General features: G+C 42.7%; 1 protein-coding gene across 1 annotated transcript in view; it reads right to left on the bottom strand.

Moving 5' to 3' along the window:
- Positions 1–19971, bottom strand: part of LOC142571422 (late secretory pathway protein AVL9 homolog) — a 60711-nt gene that overhangs the window by 26469 nt on the left and 14271 nt on the right. The window contains exons 3-10 of the mRNA XM_075679757.1: positions 19031–19116; positions 14503–14731; positions 13899–13978; positions 13569–13638; positions 11278–11440; positions 4715–5104; positions 2222–2372; positions 217–483 (exon numbers count right to left, since the gene is read on the bottom strand). Of these exons, the coding sequence (XP_075535872.1) occupies positions 217–483; positions 2222–2372; positions 4715–5104; positions 11278–11440; positions 13569–13638; positions 13899–13978; positions 14503–14731; positions 19031–19116 (1436 nt within the window). The remainder of the gene's footprint in view (positions 1–216; positions 484–2221; positions 2373–4714; positions 5105–11277; positions 11441–13568; positions 13639–13898; positions 13979–14502; positions 14732–19030; positions 19117–19971) is intronic.

The following is a 19971-nucleotide window of genomic DNA, read 5'->3' on the forward strand; positions in this document are numbered from 1 at the left end:
GGTGAAGTTCGATGTAGCTACAGCAATTTTCCCTTAGTTTCCATCCCTGTCACCTTATCATGTCTTTTAACATTGCCATGTTTTAAAAGTGAAAAATGAAAGCTAACTTTATTAGTTAGAAATGTGAGAAAAATAACGCAAATACATAGAAGCTGTTAATGGGCACCAAATGGCTTCTGCTCCAAGACTGTCTTTCTGTGGAAAGAGGATGCTTGCCTTAGAGAAGATGCAAAGTGGCATGCCACAGTCTTGATTTGGCAGAGCTATGACTTTGGGAATGCTCTGCAGAAGCAGCAGGTCATCTGGGTCCCGGCTGGTCAAGTCTGAGACACTGCCCAGTTCACCTCCTTCACCAGCAAGGTTGAGGGTCACCAAACCTGAACCATCTTCGCATGGTGTTGTTGACCCATCAAACTCACTGGCAAAATCGCTGTCATCACCTGCTCCAGGCGCACCGCCCTTTGTGACACCAGATGGTGATTCCTGCATGTGCGCATGCTTGTGAGTGTTCTACATGTGACAGTGACGCAGCCGTGAAGTTGTTAACAGCACACGCAGATAAAACCGCTTCCACTTCCCATTTATTTCACTGTTGTCAGTGTTCTACAGGGTTCCAAATGCTATGACGCCATCTACCATCCTCACTCAATGGTCCTAAGGGCCACTGCATCATTTGCTCTCTGCAAGCCCACCACACTGCCATGCACAGCTATGGAAGTTAACTGTGAAAGCCAATGACAGAATCACAAAGCAGCACTGTTCAAAGGTGAAAGAGGAAAGATGAGATAGATATTTGCAGTGACCAAAAGGAAGTTACTACAGCAAGGGAGCGCCTCGCTATAGTCACAACACTATAGTAATGGGGCAACAGCAGGCAATACAGAACATTCCCGTCAGTTATTGTGGCACCATGCAAAAGCATTGCAATCATGACGGCGAGGCCCTCGGTTCAAATCCTGTGCTGTAACAATCTTTTTTTTTAATATTGCTTCATTATTATATTATTTTCCTCCTTTGACTCCTACATTACATATGCTTTTTTCCCATGTTTCACCGCTAGGCCTGACATGGCCTGACAAGGGGAGAAAAGAGAGTGGAGGGGGAGCTTTGGTAGATCCTGCTTTAGTGGCCTCAGACCAATGAATAATGACATATTGTTACATTGTTACTGTGCACCCCAGTGAGACGTGCCAATCACTGTCTAGCACAACTCTGTGCACATAGCATGCATGGCAATAAAAAATAGCCCCCTATTTTAGTAACTACACTATTATGATGGGCCCCCAGCTGCAGTGAGTGCCAGACCAAAAAGCAGAGAAAAGAAGACACCACACTCTGAACCTGTTCAGTGGAATTAAAACTAATGCCCAGTACCGACTGGCACAAGGCTTTCAAGGTGGTTGCTATTTGGCATTTTGAGTAAACTGTTTTTTGGCCAGTGTCAATGGCATTTAAAAATAACTGAACTACATCTAGAAGTGTTCTTGTGCTGAAAATATACAAAACACTTCTGGTTTACAAGAAAGTGCAGATGACACTCAATCTTTTCATTGAGTGGCGCCAGGCATGGGATGCGGAACCGGACTGATGCTGCGCCGCCGAGTCTGTCTTTTTGTAGACAAAGGCTTCCCATGAACGGCATTTTAGAAGTATGCAAGTGGCCAAAATGAATGCAACCCCAACCATCACTAGGACACATCTTCACATTACATTTTGAATTTAACAAAACCATCACATGCCACACTGGCACTTCACAGAAACATAATTGTGCCAGCTGCACACAAGACTGATTGCTGTGCGATTTGCAGGGCCACACTGAACGCGTTACATTCGTGCTCGCACACAGTTACGCATGTTTGGGAATGGACTCGAATGATCTTCAAGCTAAAAGCCACTTCAACATTTTTGTGCGTTCCACACAGCCTTGGAAAAGCAAGTCGGTAAGTTTCCGCTTTTCACGGCCTCAAGAAACTGCCCGAGATGTGCAGAGATCTCAGATAAACTTCATACATATAAGCATATCATATTTTGAGCTATGAATATATCAAAACATTTCGCAATCCCCTTTGAACCTGATATATCTGGGATCAAACGCAACAGGTCATTAAGCTTGTTGTCACATTCACAAAAAAATAATGGGCACAATGCAGAGGGAAACATCTGTGTAAACTCTAGTACATAATGCAGCATGTACTTACAATAACAATGAACAATTGCATACCCTGGATGTGAGACTGTAGATGGCAGATGGCAGCTTGCTCCAATTGAATCCTCGATTGCCAAGAAAGCTGGCAGTTTCTTTAGTGGCAACAGGTGTTGTAGGTGATTTCATCGTGTCACAGTCCTCCCTTTCTACAAATTCCAACTTAGACCTGTAAATGGTGAATCATAACTCTTGTCATCATGCCACATTGATTACAACAGCATATATTTCTCTACGATAGGAAAGTGGCTCACTACTAACTATATTTGTATGCTACAAAAGTCTGCAATCTTCTGCCCTGAGGTGCTATTAAAATGCAAAACTCCCACAAACCCTGCCTCTTTGGAAACCGTTTGGCTAGCTGCATCCTGATCATGATAGATCCTCTCCTTGTGGCGAGGATCTATCACAATCAGGATGCAGCTAACCAGACAGTATCCCTTAACGGAAGTCACCACACATGATTCTTGGGAAACCCATCAATTTCAAGAAGTTTTAAGAAGCACTGTTATTCTTGGTCATAGGCAGCAGATTCAATGGAATACCAAAGCAAGGGCATAATTGTAGCAGCACATTTATTACAGTATTACATGCCAAAACAATGAAAGAAGAACACATGCTAGAGCAAACAGCTGAACAAACAAGTGATTTATAGTGCTTCAGCAGTCAAGAGGTGGAACAGAACTACACACATGAATTTTGGTGTTCACAGCAACATGCACACCAGATTCTGAGGAGTGTTTGGTAACCTTATATAAGGAACTCTGAGATCATCAGTGAACCCAATTCAACATGATTTTGAAGCGAAGCTTTTTTTGCGTTTTGCTTCTACTTTCCCACTGCTGCTGCTTCTGCTGTGGCTGCTGCTGTCGGGCACACCGTATGGGTCAGAGAGTGGTTCAGAGTGTGTATATACATGGAAGGAGCCTGGCAGAGAAGAAAAGAGACACGAGCAACTTGTTTGGACCGCACTGCATTGAACGTGTACAATGCCCTCTGGAGCTCCAGGGTTGTCGCCCCATTAGCCTCTTGACAGCTGTAATTATCTGTGACCCCCGCAAGGCCTTACCTTTCTACCAACGTGCAAGTCCAGAGGGAAGCTAGATCAAATGGAAGAGAGAAGGGTAGAGAGGAGGCAGAGAATGGGCAGAGCCGGCCTTGTCACTCTTCGTTCGCAGTTCCCATACAAATAGAAGATGGGGGGGGGGTGATAGGGAAAAGGTGACATGAGAAGGGAAGGAAATTCTGGATAAACTTTAGTTCGAAGTATAGTACGGTGCATCTCTGCTATTTCTGAAAAATAAAACCTTGCAAGTATGTCTAGCGGACAGCTTATGCAGGGTGTGCAGAAGCAGAGCCACATTAATTAAAATACACTGCAAAGTCTAGACACAACGGAAGTGGTCGCAAGTCAAATCAACACTTTTGTGCCCGCTGCAATAGCTTTGCGGCTATGGCATTGCTCGAGGTCGCAGATTTGACCGAGGCAGCTGCATTCCGACAGGTGAGAAATAAAAAACACTCCTGCATTTTGCTTTAGGGACACGTTAAAGAACACCACGGTGCCAAAATTAATCCCTGATGACAAAATTAAGCACAATTTTGACGACAAAATTAAGCAAAACTACGGTATGCCTCATAATCAGATTGTCGTTTTGGCACATACAGCCCCATAATCCAATTTAAGTTTAATGATTCTGCCACAATGCGATGTGCCATGTGAGGCAATGACAATGCTCAACCCTCTTGGAGGTTATGAAATATGGCAGACAACAATGCCTCATGTCGCCGACAGAAGACATCACAGCTGAAGGCGACAAAGGGACTCCTTCGTGTTTTTTTTAAAGAGATGGGATTGGACAAGCGGCTGTGACAGTGGTACCACGTACCATGCAGAGTGATGAATCTAACTGATGATGTGTGTGCTGTGTTATGTGCTCTCTCTCTCTCTCTTCCCCATCTTTCCTCCCGCCCGTCCCGCTCCCATGTGTAGGGTAGCTAATTGGTTGAGCTAAACTGGTTAACCTCCCTGCCTTTCCTTCTACACTTTTTCCTTCCTTCCATCCTCAAGCAAACACCTCTCCCTTTGTGTTTTGTGTACTATGCAGACAAACAGCAATGGTGCTTGCAAGCTAACGTTTAACATCAACTCACCACTCTTGTGTCGGACAAAACATTGAAGAAATGAAACACTTGCCGTCAACATCACCGCTAATTATCGTAAATCAAAGCAAACAGCACAGAAAGCTTTGCTTACATTGATTCCCACAGTGCACAGGATCAGCATAATTTTTTTTCTATGAAAACATTGGCCCTTGTTCCACTTGCTGACAGATTGTACGAAGACATAGTTGTCACAAATTACAAGAAATAATTTCATTTTAGAAGTACTACATTCTAAAAATGGGCTCTCTGTCCAGCAAATTTAAGTGCATGCAAGAGTCTCGCACGACTAAGGCTACCATGCAAAATCGGCAAACCTATTAAAGCAGTGCAAATGCAGTCACTTGCCTCATTTCTGTCTTTTCTTTGGGATCTGAGTCTAGGAGCTCATCTATTTCAGAGACAAGTTTGTCCTCTTCTTCAAACACAGCATCATCGGTGACCCTATTCAGGTATGGGATGTCTCCAAGGCTCACTGGCAGAATCTTGCTGATTAACTCCTTGCCAACAGAACCCAAGGAGAGCCGTGGTGCTTCAGTCTTCTCTTTCTTCTCGTCGGAATCTTTTTGGCTGACAGGCAATGGCTTAACGTCATCTGTTGCATTTTCAAATGACTCGGCTCGCTTGGCCAGGCATTTAGACTCTGAGTTCCGAATTGTCTTGGACAGCAGACTCAAGTCTTCGGGTGAGTGCACTTGCTCTTCTCTCACTGGACCTTCTGAGCTTGAATCTTTTTCTCTAAAGATAGAATTAAGAATCACTTTAGAAGCAACCAGCAATAGCTGAGAGGCTTTTAAACAACTCTCAAATGTAGTACCAATATTTTGCATACATTAGTGCTTGTCGTCCACAATCGACAGAAGGCTTTGAAAGCATGCATCATAATAACTAAGCAAAAACTTTTGAGGCACAGTTTTCACAAAGAAACGTGAAATTTCCTCGTGGCTACACCAGACAAGCTGAAATTTAGATAAGCCTGAGAGGGGAGGAAAGGCAGGAACGCCTGATTTGTCCAGTTTGCTACCACACATGTAAGGAGATGGATGGGGAGATGAAAGAAAGAGAAGATGAGAGTTCCGATCAATCAAGCGCACTAGACAAGGTGCAGTATGCACCTTGGCACTCAAATCGATCGCCTTCATGAGAAGAACCTGTGTGGCTTTCTAGACTAGTGAGCTGTGAGGCCAGGCTACCAGGGCCTTTGCTTGGGTAAAAAGCTGATTGTCCAGTTTATTTAAGGCACACTGGATAGTCTGGAATTGTTTATGAAGTAGGAACAGTGGTGGACAATGTAGTGCACATATGGCAAAGTATTAACTGCATACGCAAATTCAAATATGGATGTGTTGGTGGCAAGAAGTTTAGTTTTTTCCTGAGACTCCACACACGGAAAGCTTTTGTAGTGAAAGATTATATCGATGACACCTCTGGCTCTTCAGCATCTTTAGAGAATGAGAGAATAATGCAAGACAATTGCACGAATTGGTCAAAGGGGAAAGAACAGCAAGAAAGAATTCACAGGGAACCAAAGAAACAACTATTCACACAGCTTCTAGCAAACACTTAGCATTTGCCAGAGCCAGAAGCCAATCTAGAAATTTAGGGATGTAATCTCAAACCATATGCTTGAGGCATTTCTTGCAATAAGGAATGAAAGTTGTTACCTTTTGTGTCTTTATCTAAACATATACCATGCTGTGTGACTCTGACCAGATTTATTATAAGATGATCAACATTATAAAAGAATGTTCTTGTATTTTAGTGTATGTCGGGCAGCGTAACTCAGTACTGTAATCACACACTGTCACTGCCTGCCAAGAAAACTGTGGTTTGATTTTAACACTTGCCTTTCTCAAACTTTAATGGCAGGACAGGGATGGACTGGACTAAATGCATAAAGGTAGCATTATAGCTCCAAACAGCATGACCTAGCACTGTGCATAAATAACAGTTCAAAAGGTGAACACTGCCCATCTTGTTCCAGGTATTGTTGCAGATGTTTGGGTAATGGAGTTGTGATGTGTGTAGTCCATGAGACAATGCCATGGTGGAAGAAGAGAAAGAAGAAGGCAACAAAGATTGCTTGTGTGGAGGTGAATGCCGTGCTGAGTGGAAGACGATGACATCAAAGTGCATCAGGCAGGAGAATGCATAGCGCAAGAAAACAAAAAACAAAAGGAAAGCGATCCAATCGGGAAGTCCACAGAGCTTCCAGGGGTCGATTGTCGGTGAACAACGAGACCCAAGGATCCCCAATCTGGAAGAGATGAATGGACCAAAGGGGCAGAAAAGTGAGGTGCACTGGCAGAAGAGTGAGAGAGTTCCAGAAAGTGACGCAAGGGTGAAGAGTGGCCACTGGACCAGGAGCTGAAGACAGGCTGTTGGGTTTCGGACCCGAGCCTCCAGGACTTCACCCAACCAGGGCATCCTGCCAACCTGTTCTCAGGTGTTGCTGCTCTTCCCAAGCACGGACTGCTACCCAAGGCCAGCGAACTTCTGTGCCCGCGAGCAGAGTGCGAGCAGTCAGGCTACTGGCCCAAGTTTGTGCTCAGCTGCCTGGCCAGAATGCCACCTCCATCTTCCTGTGCCACCAAGCCGCCTGCGTCCCCTCTCCAAGCCAGAGCTACCATGCTCTGGTCGTTGGCTCATCCATCAACAACATCGACGCTGTGGTGCGACCAACGCCACTTCTCATCTCCTTCTCTTCTTGCCTCGTCTCCGCCCCTCCACGTCGAACTGTTGCATGCGCTCACATTCATAGTCTACCTCTAACTCAAGCGCAGTTGGTACTTTCATAGCTCTGATTGTATGGTATTTCTTGTTGTGAATGTTTCATTGAATATTTATTTTACGTGTTTCTCTCCACACTAGTTGCATTAAAAGTTTTGTGTGCGTTTTGCAACAAATGGCTTTATCGTCAATTGGATTCTCCGAGGCTCCGCCTCAGGGAATCAATTAAACAATTAAAGAACTTGTATCACAGCAGTAGAACAAAATTTCTCTGCCAAAGTGATAAGAGCTGCAGCAGTTTTCAATATAACAGTGAAGCAACATTCAAAGTGCTCCTGCCATTTCTTACAGTAACAGGTTTTTACACAGCCTGGATTCCTAGGCGGCAGTTGAGTTCATGGGGCAGCGTGACAAGCCCAATACCAAAATACCATGGCTTAACTTTCAGGATGTCTACAAAGCTGACAATTTCAAATTCCCTGAGTTTTCCAGGTTTTCCCTGAGTGCCTTTGCAATATTACCTGAGTGACTTAGAACTTTGTTTTATGTTAAGACGGGCTCCCTACATCATGTCGCCTAATGGTGTCACTCTCTAGTAAGCATGTTAAAAAATAAAAAACAATGTAATCCAGTTTGAATAGTAAGGGGTAGTGTTTACTTTATTCAAAAAGAAAATAGAAGGGAGGGGTTAGTAAAATGCACAGTGAATAAAATATCTTCGAAAGAAATAGTAAAACCCACTGCAAATTGAGTCGAACATTCTCAAATATGAATAAAAAAGAGATGCATACAGAATATTTTCGAATATGAGCTATTTCTATCAACTGATAGCAAGCTAAATGGTTATGAGGCTGAACTTTATCACAAGTGAGATTCTCTCACAACAGCTGGTAAGTCAACCTCAACTGTCCTGATATACTCTCAGCCCGTGCAAAACACCTCAGTGTTGTGTTCCATTGTTCTTAAAGAGTTTTTTTGCTTGGATGAGGGACACCTGCATTTCGGCGTGAGCCAACAGTTTGCTTTTAGAGTGCAGGCTCCTTCAAAAAAGCGGCGGCATGCTTCCTTTCCTGTTCATTGCTCAATGCGTATGTCCTATGTCTTCTTGTTCTCCTTCGGCTGCGCATTCGCCACACAAACTATTTGAAGCATCCTCTTGAACAGTACAGTCAGCGTACAATTTTTCAGACTCCATAGGGGCCGCAAAAACGTCCGAAAATGAATGCATGTCTTTTGCAGCCCTTAAGGGCTCAAATCGCCACAGGCATGCCCGAAAAAGCTCTGAAGGACTGCTAGTACACTTATTAGGCATATAGGTGCTCGTACTGTAACAGGAGATGGCTGGTGCATGTGTGTATTCGCAACTTTCACGGCCTATAGGGAGCGCCACCTTAAATCCAACATGGCTGTCTGAGTGATAAAGAACTAGAGCAGTCAGTGCAGTGCTGGGGTCATCTTGCTCAATGACATGTTGTTTCGGGTCCTCATGTTCAAATGTCGCTTCAGTTTACATGCCCGCAGTCATTAGCCTGCGTAATGGCTCACATTGGGCGAGCAGAACGCAGTATACGAAGCCTGCTGGAAGGCGAGGAAGTCCTAAACGCTGGTCATCTTGTGTGCTGCGACATAAAAGCGTGCACGTCGACGTCCGTGACTGTTGAAGGCCTTTGCATGCAAACTTCGAGACTTCAAAGCCAACCACACGAGCTGTGGTTTCAGTTTTACCGTGACGGTGTTATAAAGAGAAGTGACCGTGCTTCCTCTTTGCTGTTCTATTAATTCGACCGCTTTGAACGGGTACCATGACCTTTTATACGGTGTGATGCTCTCTGCAAGTCATTACCTGGACCGCTTGAATAAGCCACTGTGTCGAGAAAAAAAATCTTCCTGGTGTTGCGCGACCCAAGTTCTTTACATCGACGCGTCGTGAAAAGCAGCCTTAAAGCAGCGTTTTGTGAGCGAAAATTTCTTGTCTAGTTATCCCTGCTTGTGTTCACAAAGCTGGATGTTGAATACAAGAAAACAAAAACCCATATATGACCGCTTTTGCGAGCTAATACGATAACCGTTCACCCTTGTAATTTAGTTATTGCACTTATGCGTGCTGTGCAAGCTAGTCTTGCAGTAGTTTTACAGCCTGCATCAGTCCTACCGCATTTTGCCTATAGACAGATCACGCGATACATAATCTATATTTACCGGTCCGCGGCAATGCTCGCTTCATTCTTCCAGTTATCTTTATAAAATATAAAATAATATACACGTGAATCAGCTGAGGGTTCGCTACGCGAACACTGCATAGTAGTTTAACGTTTGTTGGACTAGGATTTGTTACCTTACGAGTGCAGTCATGCGCGCCGGTGCACACGTTGCAGCCGCGCATCGAAGTGGCAGACGATGACAAGCACGAGTTCCAGGTACTTCTACGCCTGCGTCACTTTGCTTCGATGCACAAATGAGAAACTCATCTCTCTGTTCGAAAATGGTGGAATGTCAAGCCGGCGTTGCAGAGCATGAACGCATGAGCGAGAACAAGAAATTTTGAAGCAGGTACAAGGCTTCACGGAGAATGCTTGCACTCCAACGTAGCCGCAAAGGCATGAGTGGCAAGAACGCAGGCATCAATCATCCTACAACACACTTGAGTTAAGATTGTGCATTACTTCTTTCCCTGTGCATAATATAGTGCAATGCCTGCATATTTATGGAGGTGCATCTATTCGCGATTTCGAGTACTCGTAATCGTCACTCATCTGTCATTTTCCAAAAGAAAAGTCCTCTGGCATGAAGTGCGCACTGCAAACCTTCATCGCTTCTGTGACAGCTTTGCCGATCCGCAGCTTAATAATCAATTTCTTCCTCATGGACACAGCCGGTGGGAATGAGCGAAGGCTCACATCACCTACCACATAACTTTTGCATTGCGGCACGCAGAAAATACGGTTAATTCTGTTTGCTCATTCTGAGCATGTTAAGTGTCCTTCAGGGTCCCACGGGAGCTTTTATTTAATGCGTTGAAACATCAACCAAAAGTGAAGGAAAAGTGTAGACAACACCAATACGCTACGCGAACAGGCGGCAGCCAGGCAGCCAGCGGCGAGTATGATCTTTCGATTGTTTCCTGCCGCCGCAGCACGACGGCGCCACCGTGTGTGAAAGTTGCGAACAGTTAAGGAATACATACTGTGTCCCGTGACAGTTGCCCCTTCCCACACTTGTTATGCTTCACAGCGTAACGCTGCTGTAATGAAGCGAAGCTAACTTTCGGGAACCGGCATTATGCAACGCGCCGTCCTTTCCGAACTTCAAAGCCAATCGCAATGAGCACAAAGGCTATGTGGGTGCCATTGCTGACAGCGCGAATTCTTTCAATGAAAAACACGGCACAGAACGGCAAGAAGCTTAATACCGAACCTCGAATCAGCTAGGCCTAGCATTGCCTCGGTGGTGGCTACGGCTGCCAGCGGATCCGCGTGCGAGTGTGCCGGTTCGAGGCGTTGAGGTTATCAAAATGGCGGCGGTTGTGGCTTTTATTAATGCCGTTTCGGACCTGCGGATACGACAAAAAGCACGGAAAATCTGACGGCGAAGGGTTCTTGCATTCCGAAATTTCAGACGTTCTTTAGATTGACCCTATGTGGTGCATAGCGGGGCCGCGAAGCCGTCCGAATTATCTGGCGTCCGGAAACTCGCTCGTTGACTGTACTCTGGCAACTCCTCCAGCCGACGACACGGCGTCAAAGACCATTCGTTACTATTCCTCTCTGTTACTCGAGCCAGCAATACCGCGACCTTCGTTCCCTTTCAGTAAAATTACAGATAAGTTTCCCTGATAGAGGCACAAATTCCCTGAGTTTTCCCCGAGTTTTTCCAAATAGATACCCTGAACATTTCCTAGACCTGATCTGAAGATGGATCAGGTGGCCTGGGCTTGGCAAATAGAGTGCATCAGAATCTGGTTCAGTGTGAGCCACCTAAAGGAATTGTTCTTCAGAACATTTGGAAATTGTAAAGTATACAAGGTTACAGGTGCATTGAAGAAGAAATGTTACCAAGCAAGTTATCTACAGCAACTACACATTGATCTCGGTTGTGCAGCACAAATTTTCGACGCAAGCAAACAAACAAATCAAAATGAAGCTGATGAAAAGCCTGATGCAAAAAAGCAGTCTCAACTGTACCTGTTCTTCTCCGAGGCAAGCGTGTCCAGGCTCTGCTTCAGCTCGCTAGGTGAGTGACTCAAGTGGACTTCAAGGAAATCATGTTCTTCGGGATGCAGCTCAGAGCTCAATTGCCGCAGGCCAGCTGTGCAGGCGCATTCCTCCAGACCTTGCTCCAGCATGCCTGCACACACATAATTGACAGATAGCAAGATTGACAATGCCTGGTTACATGTGCAGGTCCTTTTCTGTACCCCCTATTTCTTGTAAGCACCAGCTGCAGTACACCTAACTTTTCTCCCACTAGCACAACCTAACACTCCCTTCTTTTTTTTTTTTTCTGAACCATCTTGAATTCCCTTGCCTTACTCTATGCATCAGCTTGTTCTTCTCTTCCTCCCTCATTGAGGGTAAGGAAGATTGAGCTATGCATATACATAAGGGCTGCTAAGGGAAACACCTGCTGTCCCGATATGACAAGTCAACTTGTGGAAACATTGGCTCCAACAACATCTATTGTTTTACACCACTGTTTATCACAAGTTACAAAAGCCACACAGAACAAACTCACAGGATGCTCCGTACATTCCCAGGTTGTTTACTTAAAAGGCATGGAGCAAGCAATGTTTGCCACTCCTAGGCATGGGCAAGCAACACCCTTAGTTGGAATAAACGGCAAACTTCAAGTGCACTCTACAATTTGAAGCCCATCTCATCCAGTGGCTAATACTTATCAGTGGCATCACCTGGTGGATAAAGAACACGACTGTCCATTTCAAGTATAATGCTGCATATTTACATTACTAAGCACCAGATGCCGCCTACAAGTTCTCCTCTCTCAGTGGCTTGCACCATGCCCATTTTCCATGTCACATATGGTCACTCAGTTGTGATATCAAAAAGGACAGCCCTTTGCCAAGTGCTTTTTCGCTAAATGTATTTGTGCCTGTACCTAAGTTCTTTTTTCTTTAACACAACACTTGCTATTATTCTATTCCTCTCTCTAATGCTGTGTTAAAAAAATTAAAGCTGCAGCATGACAAATGCCGAGAAAGCATTACAACAAAACATGCCTTTCATATTAGCAACAGTTTAGCTTTCTACACAGTCTACAGTTTAAATTAAATGGTGTTTGTCTTTCCCTTTTAAAACAGTTAATTCAATGTCTGCTGCTTTTACAAAAAGAACTACTACTGAATTGTTTAATTTATTCATAAAACTTTATTCAAATTCTATATTCATGTATTACCAGCCCCTTCCTAAAATATAATTGCATTTATTTCATATTGCAAATCTAAGAAAACAGTAAGCCTTTAACAGTGTACTTCAGACACTATTTAAAATTTTTATTACAGCAAATATCCATACTACAAGTTACCTCATTCATTAGTGAGTTCAAACACTGTCACCTACATTCCCATGTGATAAAAAAATTTTGCACAATTTGCTTCAGAAACCAAACAAAACATACCTTAATGATCATCCATATAAAATAATAAAATATTCTCAATTTCTTGAAAACAGGTAGTGCAAAGTAGCACTGTAATACTGAAGCACAGTCTACAACTGAATTCAGGACTTAATCTCATTTCAGTGCTAATCTCCATTCCCAATTATAATTTATGAAAAACAATGTTGAAAATAGCAGGTCTGACCATGCTGATGGCCCATAACTGAACGTAAGATAAGCAGTATGTTTAGGAAACAAAATGCCCATCTCCAGGTTCACAGGTGGTTCAGTACAAGCAACTCTTCTCTCTATCTTTTTTCAAAACATTCAGGGAATTGCTGAGGAACACTGTCATAGCACTTTCAGTGAGTCGCAACAGCATACACGCTGAAGCACAAAAAAAAAAAAAGATATTGAGCAGCGCAGAACTATTTATTAAGCAAATCTGTGCACAGGTTGCAAAGCAACACTGAAGTGATGGCAGTGGCAAGCATCATCGGTCATGGTCGAATCAAATCATACTGCGTAAGTCTGGCTATTTCTTATTATGTACATTCATCATAAATTACAGGGCTGCTAGTGGTGCTTGCATTGAGGTGTGCACAGTCTGATAATGATGGGCTGAACTCTCTACCGCGTCAAGACATTCACAATGCTTCTGATCCAGTAAACAAGTCTCATGAAAGAGTGGTAACATGTTAAAGACAACACTTTGCAGAAAGAGATCTTCGGTCAGAAACAAAACTACTCAGATGTGGCAATATGACTCAAACAGCTTAATTAGAGAAAGCAAATGTGCCAATGACTACAAGCAATACTAGAATTTAACATCTTAACTATACACTGCACAATGAACACTCACCGGGAAACAGAGAACAGAGAGTGAGAATAGTGGAGCAGAGATCTTTGACGGGAGTCTTGTAAAAAAGCACCTGAATAACAAAAAGAAAACATTGACAGCATTATGTATACTACCTAAAATGGTGGGAATGGCTAGCCAGCATGGAATCCTGCAACACAACATTCTTGCAGCAGGTGTAGCTCACCGACTGAGACTTAATGTTTTCTCTTTGTGTCTTCTGCATACTGCAGTTGTAGTGGTTGTTTTTGCTGTAAAGCTGCTTTGCAGCACACTGTTTCCACACTCTAAGTAAGTGTTCCGGCAAATGTACTCGGCTTCCCGTCAACTCACCTTACGTTCCAAAAGGAGCAGCTTGAAGAGCAGAACAGCCTTGTGCTTGAAATGCAAGATCAGGTCACGTGAGGACAGTCCTGCAGAAAATACACAAGGTTACAGCAGTATGCTGATATAAAAAAAAAAGAAAATTTGTGAGTTATTTCATGCATGCATGTTTTAGCATACAGGACATAAATTGCCCAACAAATATACTTAATGCAAAAAAGGGGTAAGGCGTGCAGACACGGACACAAGAGAAGAGAAGTGGACAACAGGAATGCTGGCGTTCGTGTTGGCCACTTCTCTTCTCTTGTGTCGGTGTCTGCACGCCTTACCCCTTCTTTGCATTACAATTCCTTACCAATGAGCTCAGCTTTCTGTTGTTCTAAGCTTCAAATATAGTTAAATCCATTTTCTAAGCTTTTACAAGATACTCATGCATATTCTGATAGATACGAAACAATACAATCATTAATCATATTAGTGGCCATGGACTATGAATGAACATTGCTTTACTGATTGTTTAGAGCACTCACTGCTACCAACTCATAATGCATACCACTAGCCTTCCTAACACAAGCAGCATGAAGCAAGTCACGCCAAGTGGCATGTGCCTTACCCAGGTAGGGCTGTCCCCCATGCATCATGTCGGACGAGAGCAGGGTATTTAAATTTTGGTATGTTTCCTTGAGGAGCGCCACCTGGCTAAAGTCTCGCTCTTCAAAGTAAGCATGAGTTACCAGCTGCAACTTGGCTTGTATAACTCCGTACAGTGGCAATCGGCTCAGCACACATACACTCTTCTGCACAGAGCTGCGTGTCACGTCTGAACCTCGCCGCAGTAGCATCTGTGCGCATGAAAATGGAAAAGGTATGTCAGCTTCCACATTAGTTAAACCTGATGGCATTTGGTCCGATCACAATAAGCCATTGTCACGTACAGGTAAGAAAAATTATACTGACCACATAAAAGAAGACTAATACCCGTGCCACATGGGCACAGAATGCGGCATTCAGTAGTTAAGGTCTTAAATTCTTGAAGGACATTTTTTTTGGCAAAGCTGCCACATGTCCAAATTAAATGACATTTGGCCTGATGATGTTGATAACAGGGTCTTCTGAAGTGAGCAATTTTGGGTTAATAATAGAAAGATAAAAATGCATTTACAAGTTTAATCTGCCTTCAAATGCAGAAATAAGCATACTATGATGCCACTAGCTTTAGTTTGTTGCTGTCTTTTACAACGTTGCAACTGATGAAACACAATGGCGATGAAATCATCCTTGTTGTCTTGAAGAAAGGAAAAAATAAGAGGGAGCATTACGTCATGCAGCCAGCCTTTGCAATTCAACACTCCATAAAGCCACAGTGGTGGCTCAACACGTGACCTCTTACGGGGACATCACAGAGCAAGAATCGAGATTTCCTGAGACGTTTGGTTCCCAGTTGGTATATAAGATCCTTGGTTCCCAGTAGCTATGTCAGTAGTCTTTATTTGATGCATACTTTTTCAGCTGCCCTGCTGTGGCCCTGCCTGCAGAGAGGGAACACTAAAACCAACTGCACACTTTGACATGTGATCACGTGTTGGGCCGACAGGTTTGGCTTCAATCGCGTTGCGATATGCTCCCTCCTATCTTTTTCCTTACTTCATGCTTCTTGCCAACATTTAACATGACTCTGCTTGCAGCAACATCTCTTCTAATATTTCTTTGTTTGTTTCTTTCTTTGTTGTTTTTTTTTTTTTTTTGCTTGATATAAAGCATCATGTGCTTGTTTATGTGGGCTGTATGGCTTAAATACCTGAAACATTTGTTTCCAGCTAAATATGATGCCATTTCAAATAATTTAAGTAAACCACACTGAGCAAGCTATGTTGTTGAGAGTACGCATTTCTCAGTGGAATGAGTTCTGGCGAACACCTTCGGTGAGGAATGGCATTAAGGCAAATGTCATTTGATTTACCCATGTGGCACCATGCAAATGACATTAAATCTTAAGGAATCGGGAAGTTAATGCCATCTTCTGTGCCCATGTGGTAGGGGCATAAGACAGTCTTTCGCACAAGTCCTTGTTCATACAACTCAGTGTTTGTCTTCTTCCAGTAGTTTCATATCTTCTTTTGCGTGGCCGTCACCACCTTTCACCTTGATTCAGCTTCAACATTATCCGTCACCAAGCGCTGCAAAACAACACTAGCATAATAGCAGTAAGAATAATGGCAACGTCTGTGTTTTTAACCTTGTAAAAAATTAATTAATTTAATCTTATTTCTTTTTTCAGAGCCTACAGGAGCAGAAAGACAACACCTTGCACTGAAGAGGAAGAAATGCTTGTTAAATTCTAAATTTATAGGTCAGAGCAAAGTCACACTAACGGGAAATACAGTCGAACCTCGTTATAACAAAATTGAATCTAACATGAAAATACCTTTGTTATATCCAACACTTGCTATAAGCATATATGCTGATACCAGTGAAAAAAAATCGCAATTATGTTGCCTCCGATGAGCCAGTAAAGAGTCTCTGGCCAATTTTGATTGCCCGTCTGCAGCTTGCCATGTCGATACAAGGCATGGGAACAATAAATTACATACACACGTTTCACATCATTGCTAATACACAACCAAGCGATCACACGTGATCAGCACATTAGCTCGCCACCTGTGGTCCAACCAAGCCAAACTGCTGGTCAAAAACACCACATGCCCGTCTTAAATGTGCCACTTACAATTACTCTTTGCTGAGTACAGTCCCCTTAGGATTCTCCAGACGTGGAAGAGGCTGCGCACTTTAATACCGTTGTCACACGTGCACTTCTTATCGCGATCGGGGCAATCCAGATTAAGTTTGATCCGGATCCGTGTGCTCCTACATGGTCACTGTCAGATCACAATTGCAATCTGTGAATCGCAATCATCTTTCTTGATCGCGATCGTAGGCTGATCGCGATCGCAGCTCACAGGTCTGCCCCTCTAGTGCAGTGTTCTTAATATGCTAAAAACAAAAAGTGAAGGCAGCTCAATAAAAAACATTTAAGAACATTTCTATCAGCAATAGTAAGCTGTAAAACTGAAATATTGTCCAAATTTAACCACATATCTTTAAACCGTGTAGCAGTGACCATTGTTGATTGTGAGCAAGAAATCCGATCCAGATCAGCTCCAATTGAGGTCAGAAGTGTACGTACATGTGACACGGAACTTATCTTGTCCCCCAACAATAATCATCAGCCATCCTGCGTACCTTTCATTTCTTTATTTCTGCACCTCAGTACTTCCAGGTCACTAAGAGCATGCATGTTATTAGTGTAACATAGCATGACAGAGTTTTCAAGAAAGAAGATGCAAGGCTGGCGCATTTTTGCCACAGCTATACACAGATGTGGTTTGGCCTAGGCTGCTAGGCCTAACCACCATGGCTTTGCAATGTCCACAGATGGCAATGAAAGTTTCGGTTCAGCACCCTGAGTCGACGTAGTGACAACTTTGTTCATGGCACATTCCTGGTGGCGGTGCCCCTACATCGAATAACCGTGCAGGTCTGAACGTGTCTGAAAAATTGGTTAGGAGCTGTATTTGACATTTTCGCTAAATAATACATATTTTGAGCCACATGTAAAAAAAAGAAATTTGCTTGGCTATATTTGATACTGTGCCAGGTTTTGTTATATAGCAGCAGAATACTTTATTAAAATAAAGCACATGCAACCAAATTTTATATTTATTTTGTCATATTGACATTTGGCTGTGCAATGACATTTCTGTAATGGCACTGCGACCTTAGAGCACCCTAATGAGCCTATATTAGTCACTAAAGAAACAAGCCCATACAAGTTTCGGGAGGCATCTGCTGTGATGCCTGTCAGAGCTCCCTGTTGTTATTATAAAAAGTATGCAGTCATTATCTTACACCATATTTGTTTCCTTACTTTAAGCTTTTAAGAAGAATTGAACCACACTTATGCTTGTCAAATGGTTACTTTCTCAAAAGTAGCAAAACTTTGTAGTCACAGCACTACAACATGACAGCCAATTTAAGATACTATACTTTTCATTATACACATATGTGCAGTATTATCAGAAGTTGAAAGGCCGACTGCATTACAATCATTAGAGCACTCAGAATTTCCGTCAGTCAGGATTTCATTTCATAAGAATGATTTTACAGGTGCATGACAGCTCTTATATGACCTTCACATACAGCGGCGTTACAACATTGCACAACTAGTTGCAGTAATGCTTCACCCAAAGGGTATGAAATAGCTGTCATGCACCTGTAAAGTAATTCTTGATAAGAGCCAGACCCTGGCCGAAGGCCGAAATAAATTATATTTGTTGTGTTTTTCGACATGGATTCACTCATATATATATATATATATATATATATATATATATACATATATTATAGTATATACAAGTCATTAGAAGTGCCAGTTGCATGTACAAAAATGAAAATTTAATTTGACATATTGGCCTAGGACCCATCTTATTACATGCTTGGTTTTGTTTTATATGTGCACCTGCACTTCCTACAATTATTAATGACCAATTCAACAGAAGAGTTACTTGAGTCACACAAACATCTACATTTAGGGGGAAGGGAAAGGAGGGTTGGCCACAGCCTCTCAAACTCCCCAATCGGTATGCCACTGATTATATAACTGGTCCACAGTGATCAAGGGTATCGTCAAATAATAAATAAGTGACAGAGCACAAATCTGTTGCACAAATCTGTTAACCTGGCTCCCAACAATTGTCAGATGTTCGCACTAGCCTGTTTGTTTTTTGAGACAGCAGCATTCATCAATTGACAATAATATGGTCAAAATGCTGCAGTTGATATGACCATCTCGCATAACAAGAATCTACAAATGATCAATGCACATCACTAAAAAATAAACTTTGAGAAAGCTTTAACACCTGCACCATAAATCCAATAAACCACAGCCAGAAACATAACCTTAATATTACCTGTCAGCTATAGCAATTATAGTATATTTGGCAAGAAGTTATAGCCAGCTGAAGCTTGTACAGTATCTACAAGATTAGTGCATTATTAGTGGAATGGTTTCTGAGCTAACAAAAAAAAATTTACCAAATTTATTGCAATTATGACGTCATAAAGAATAAGAATGCTAGACTTGCCTCTGCATTGATCTGTCGATAGCATGATATTCCAAAAACAGTTCGCTTTGGGTTGTCCAATGCTGGCAAGTGAAAATATACAGTGTCTGAAAAGCGTAGAAAAACATTTGCAATTTTTTAATGTACAGCTACTACACACAAAAAAAGATTTCTGACCGCCCGAAGAGGGACCATTTCAGAATAGAGTAGTGCTTTTCTACTGGCAACAGCTGAAAGCACAACTGGCAGCTTTCCCTGGCCAAACAGGCATGGCTTCCTGAGTTAGCACAACTTTAGATTGTGTCCGCAATAGTATGGGGGCTAATTGAGGGTGGAAAGAAAAGCAACTACGAAAGGCAGGACTATGATGCAAAATAGAAAAGGATAGAAAAAGAAAATTGAGAAGAAACCATCAGAGCACCTTCCTGTCAAAATCAAGGGATAGCTTCCCAATAAGTCTGCTGAGATATGCTGCTGGGGCACTTAGTGGTTATTTCTATTGGTGAATGCTATGAGTCAATTTAATCAGAGATGGAAGAGACATATTGCTTGGGAAACTGGCGGCTCTCTGTATGAAGTGTCTATTGACTACAAGGGTCCCAGAAAACTGGAAGAATGCAGACGTTATACTAATCTACAAAAAGGGAGCCATTCAAGTATTGAAAAATTACAGGCCCATTAGCTCACTCCCAGTATTATATAAAATATTCAAGATAATTTGCAATAGAATAAGAGCAACAGTGGACTTTAGCCAACCAAGGGAACAGGCTGGCTTCAGGAAGGGATACTCTACAATCCATGCCATTAATCAGGTAATCGAGAAATCCGCAGAGTACAATAAGCCTCTCTATATGGGTTTCATAGGTTACGAAAAGGCATTTGATTCAGTAGAGATACCAGCAGTCATAGAGGCATTACATAGACAAGGACTATAGACCGCTTACGTAAATATCTTGGAAAAT

Source organism: Dermacentor variabilis, chromosome 2 (genome assembly GCF_050947875.1).
Source record: "Dermacentor variabilis isolate Ectoservices chromosome 2, ASM5094787v1, whole genome shotgun sequence".
NCBI lineage: Eukaryota > Metazoa > Arthropoda > Arachnida > Ixodida > Ixodidae > Dermacentor > Dermacentor variabilis.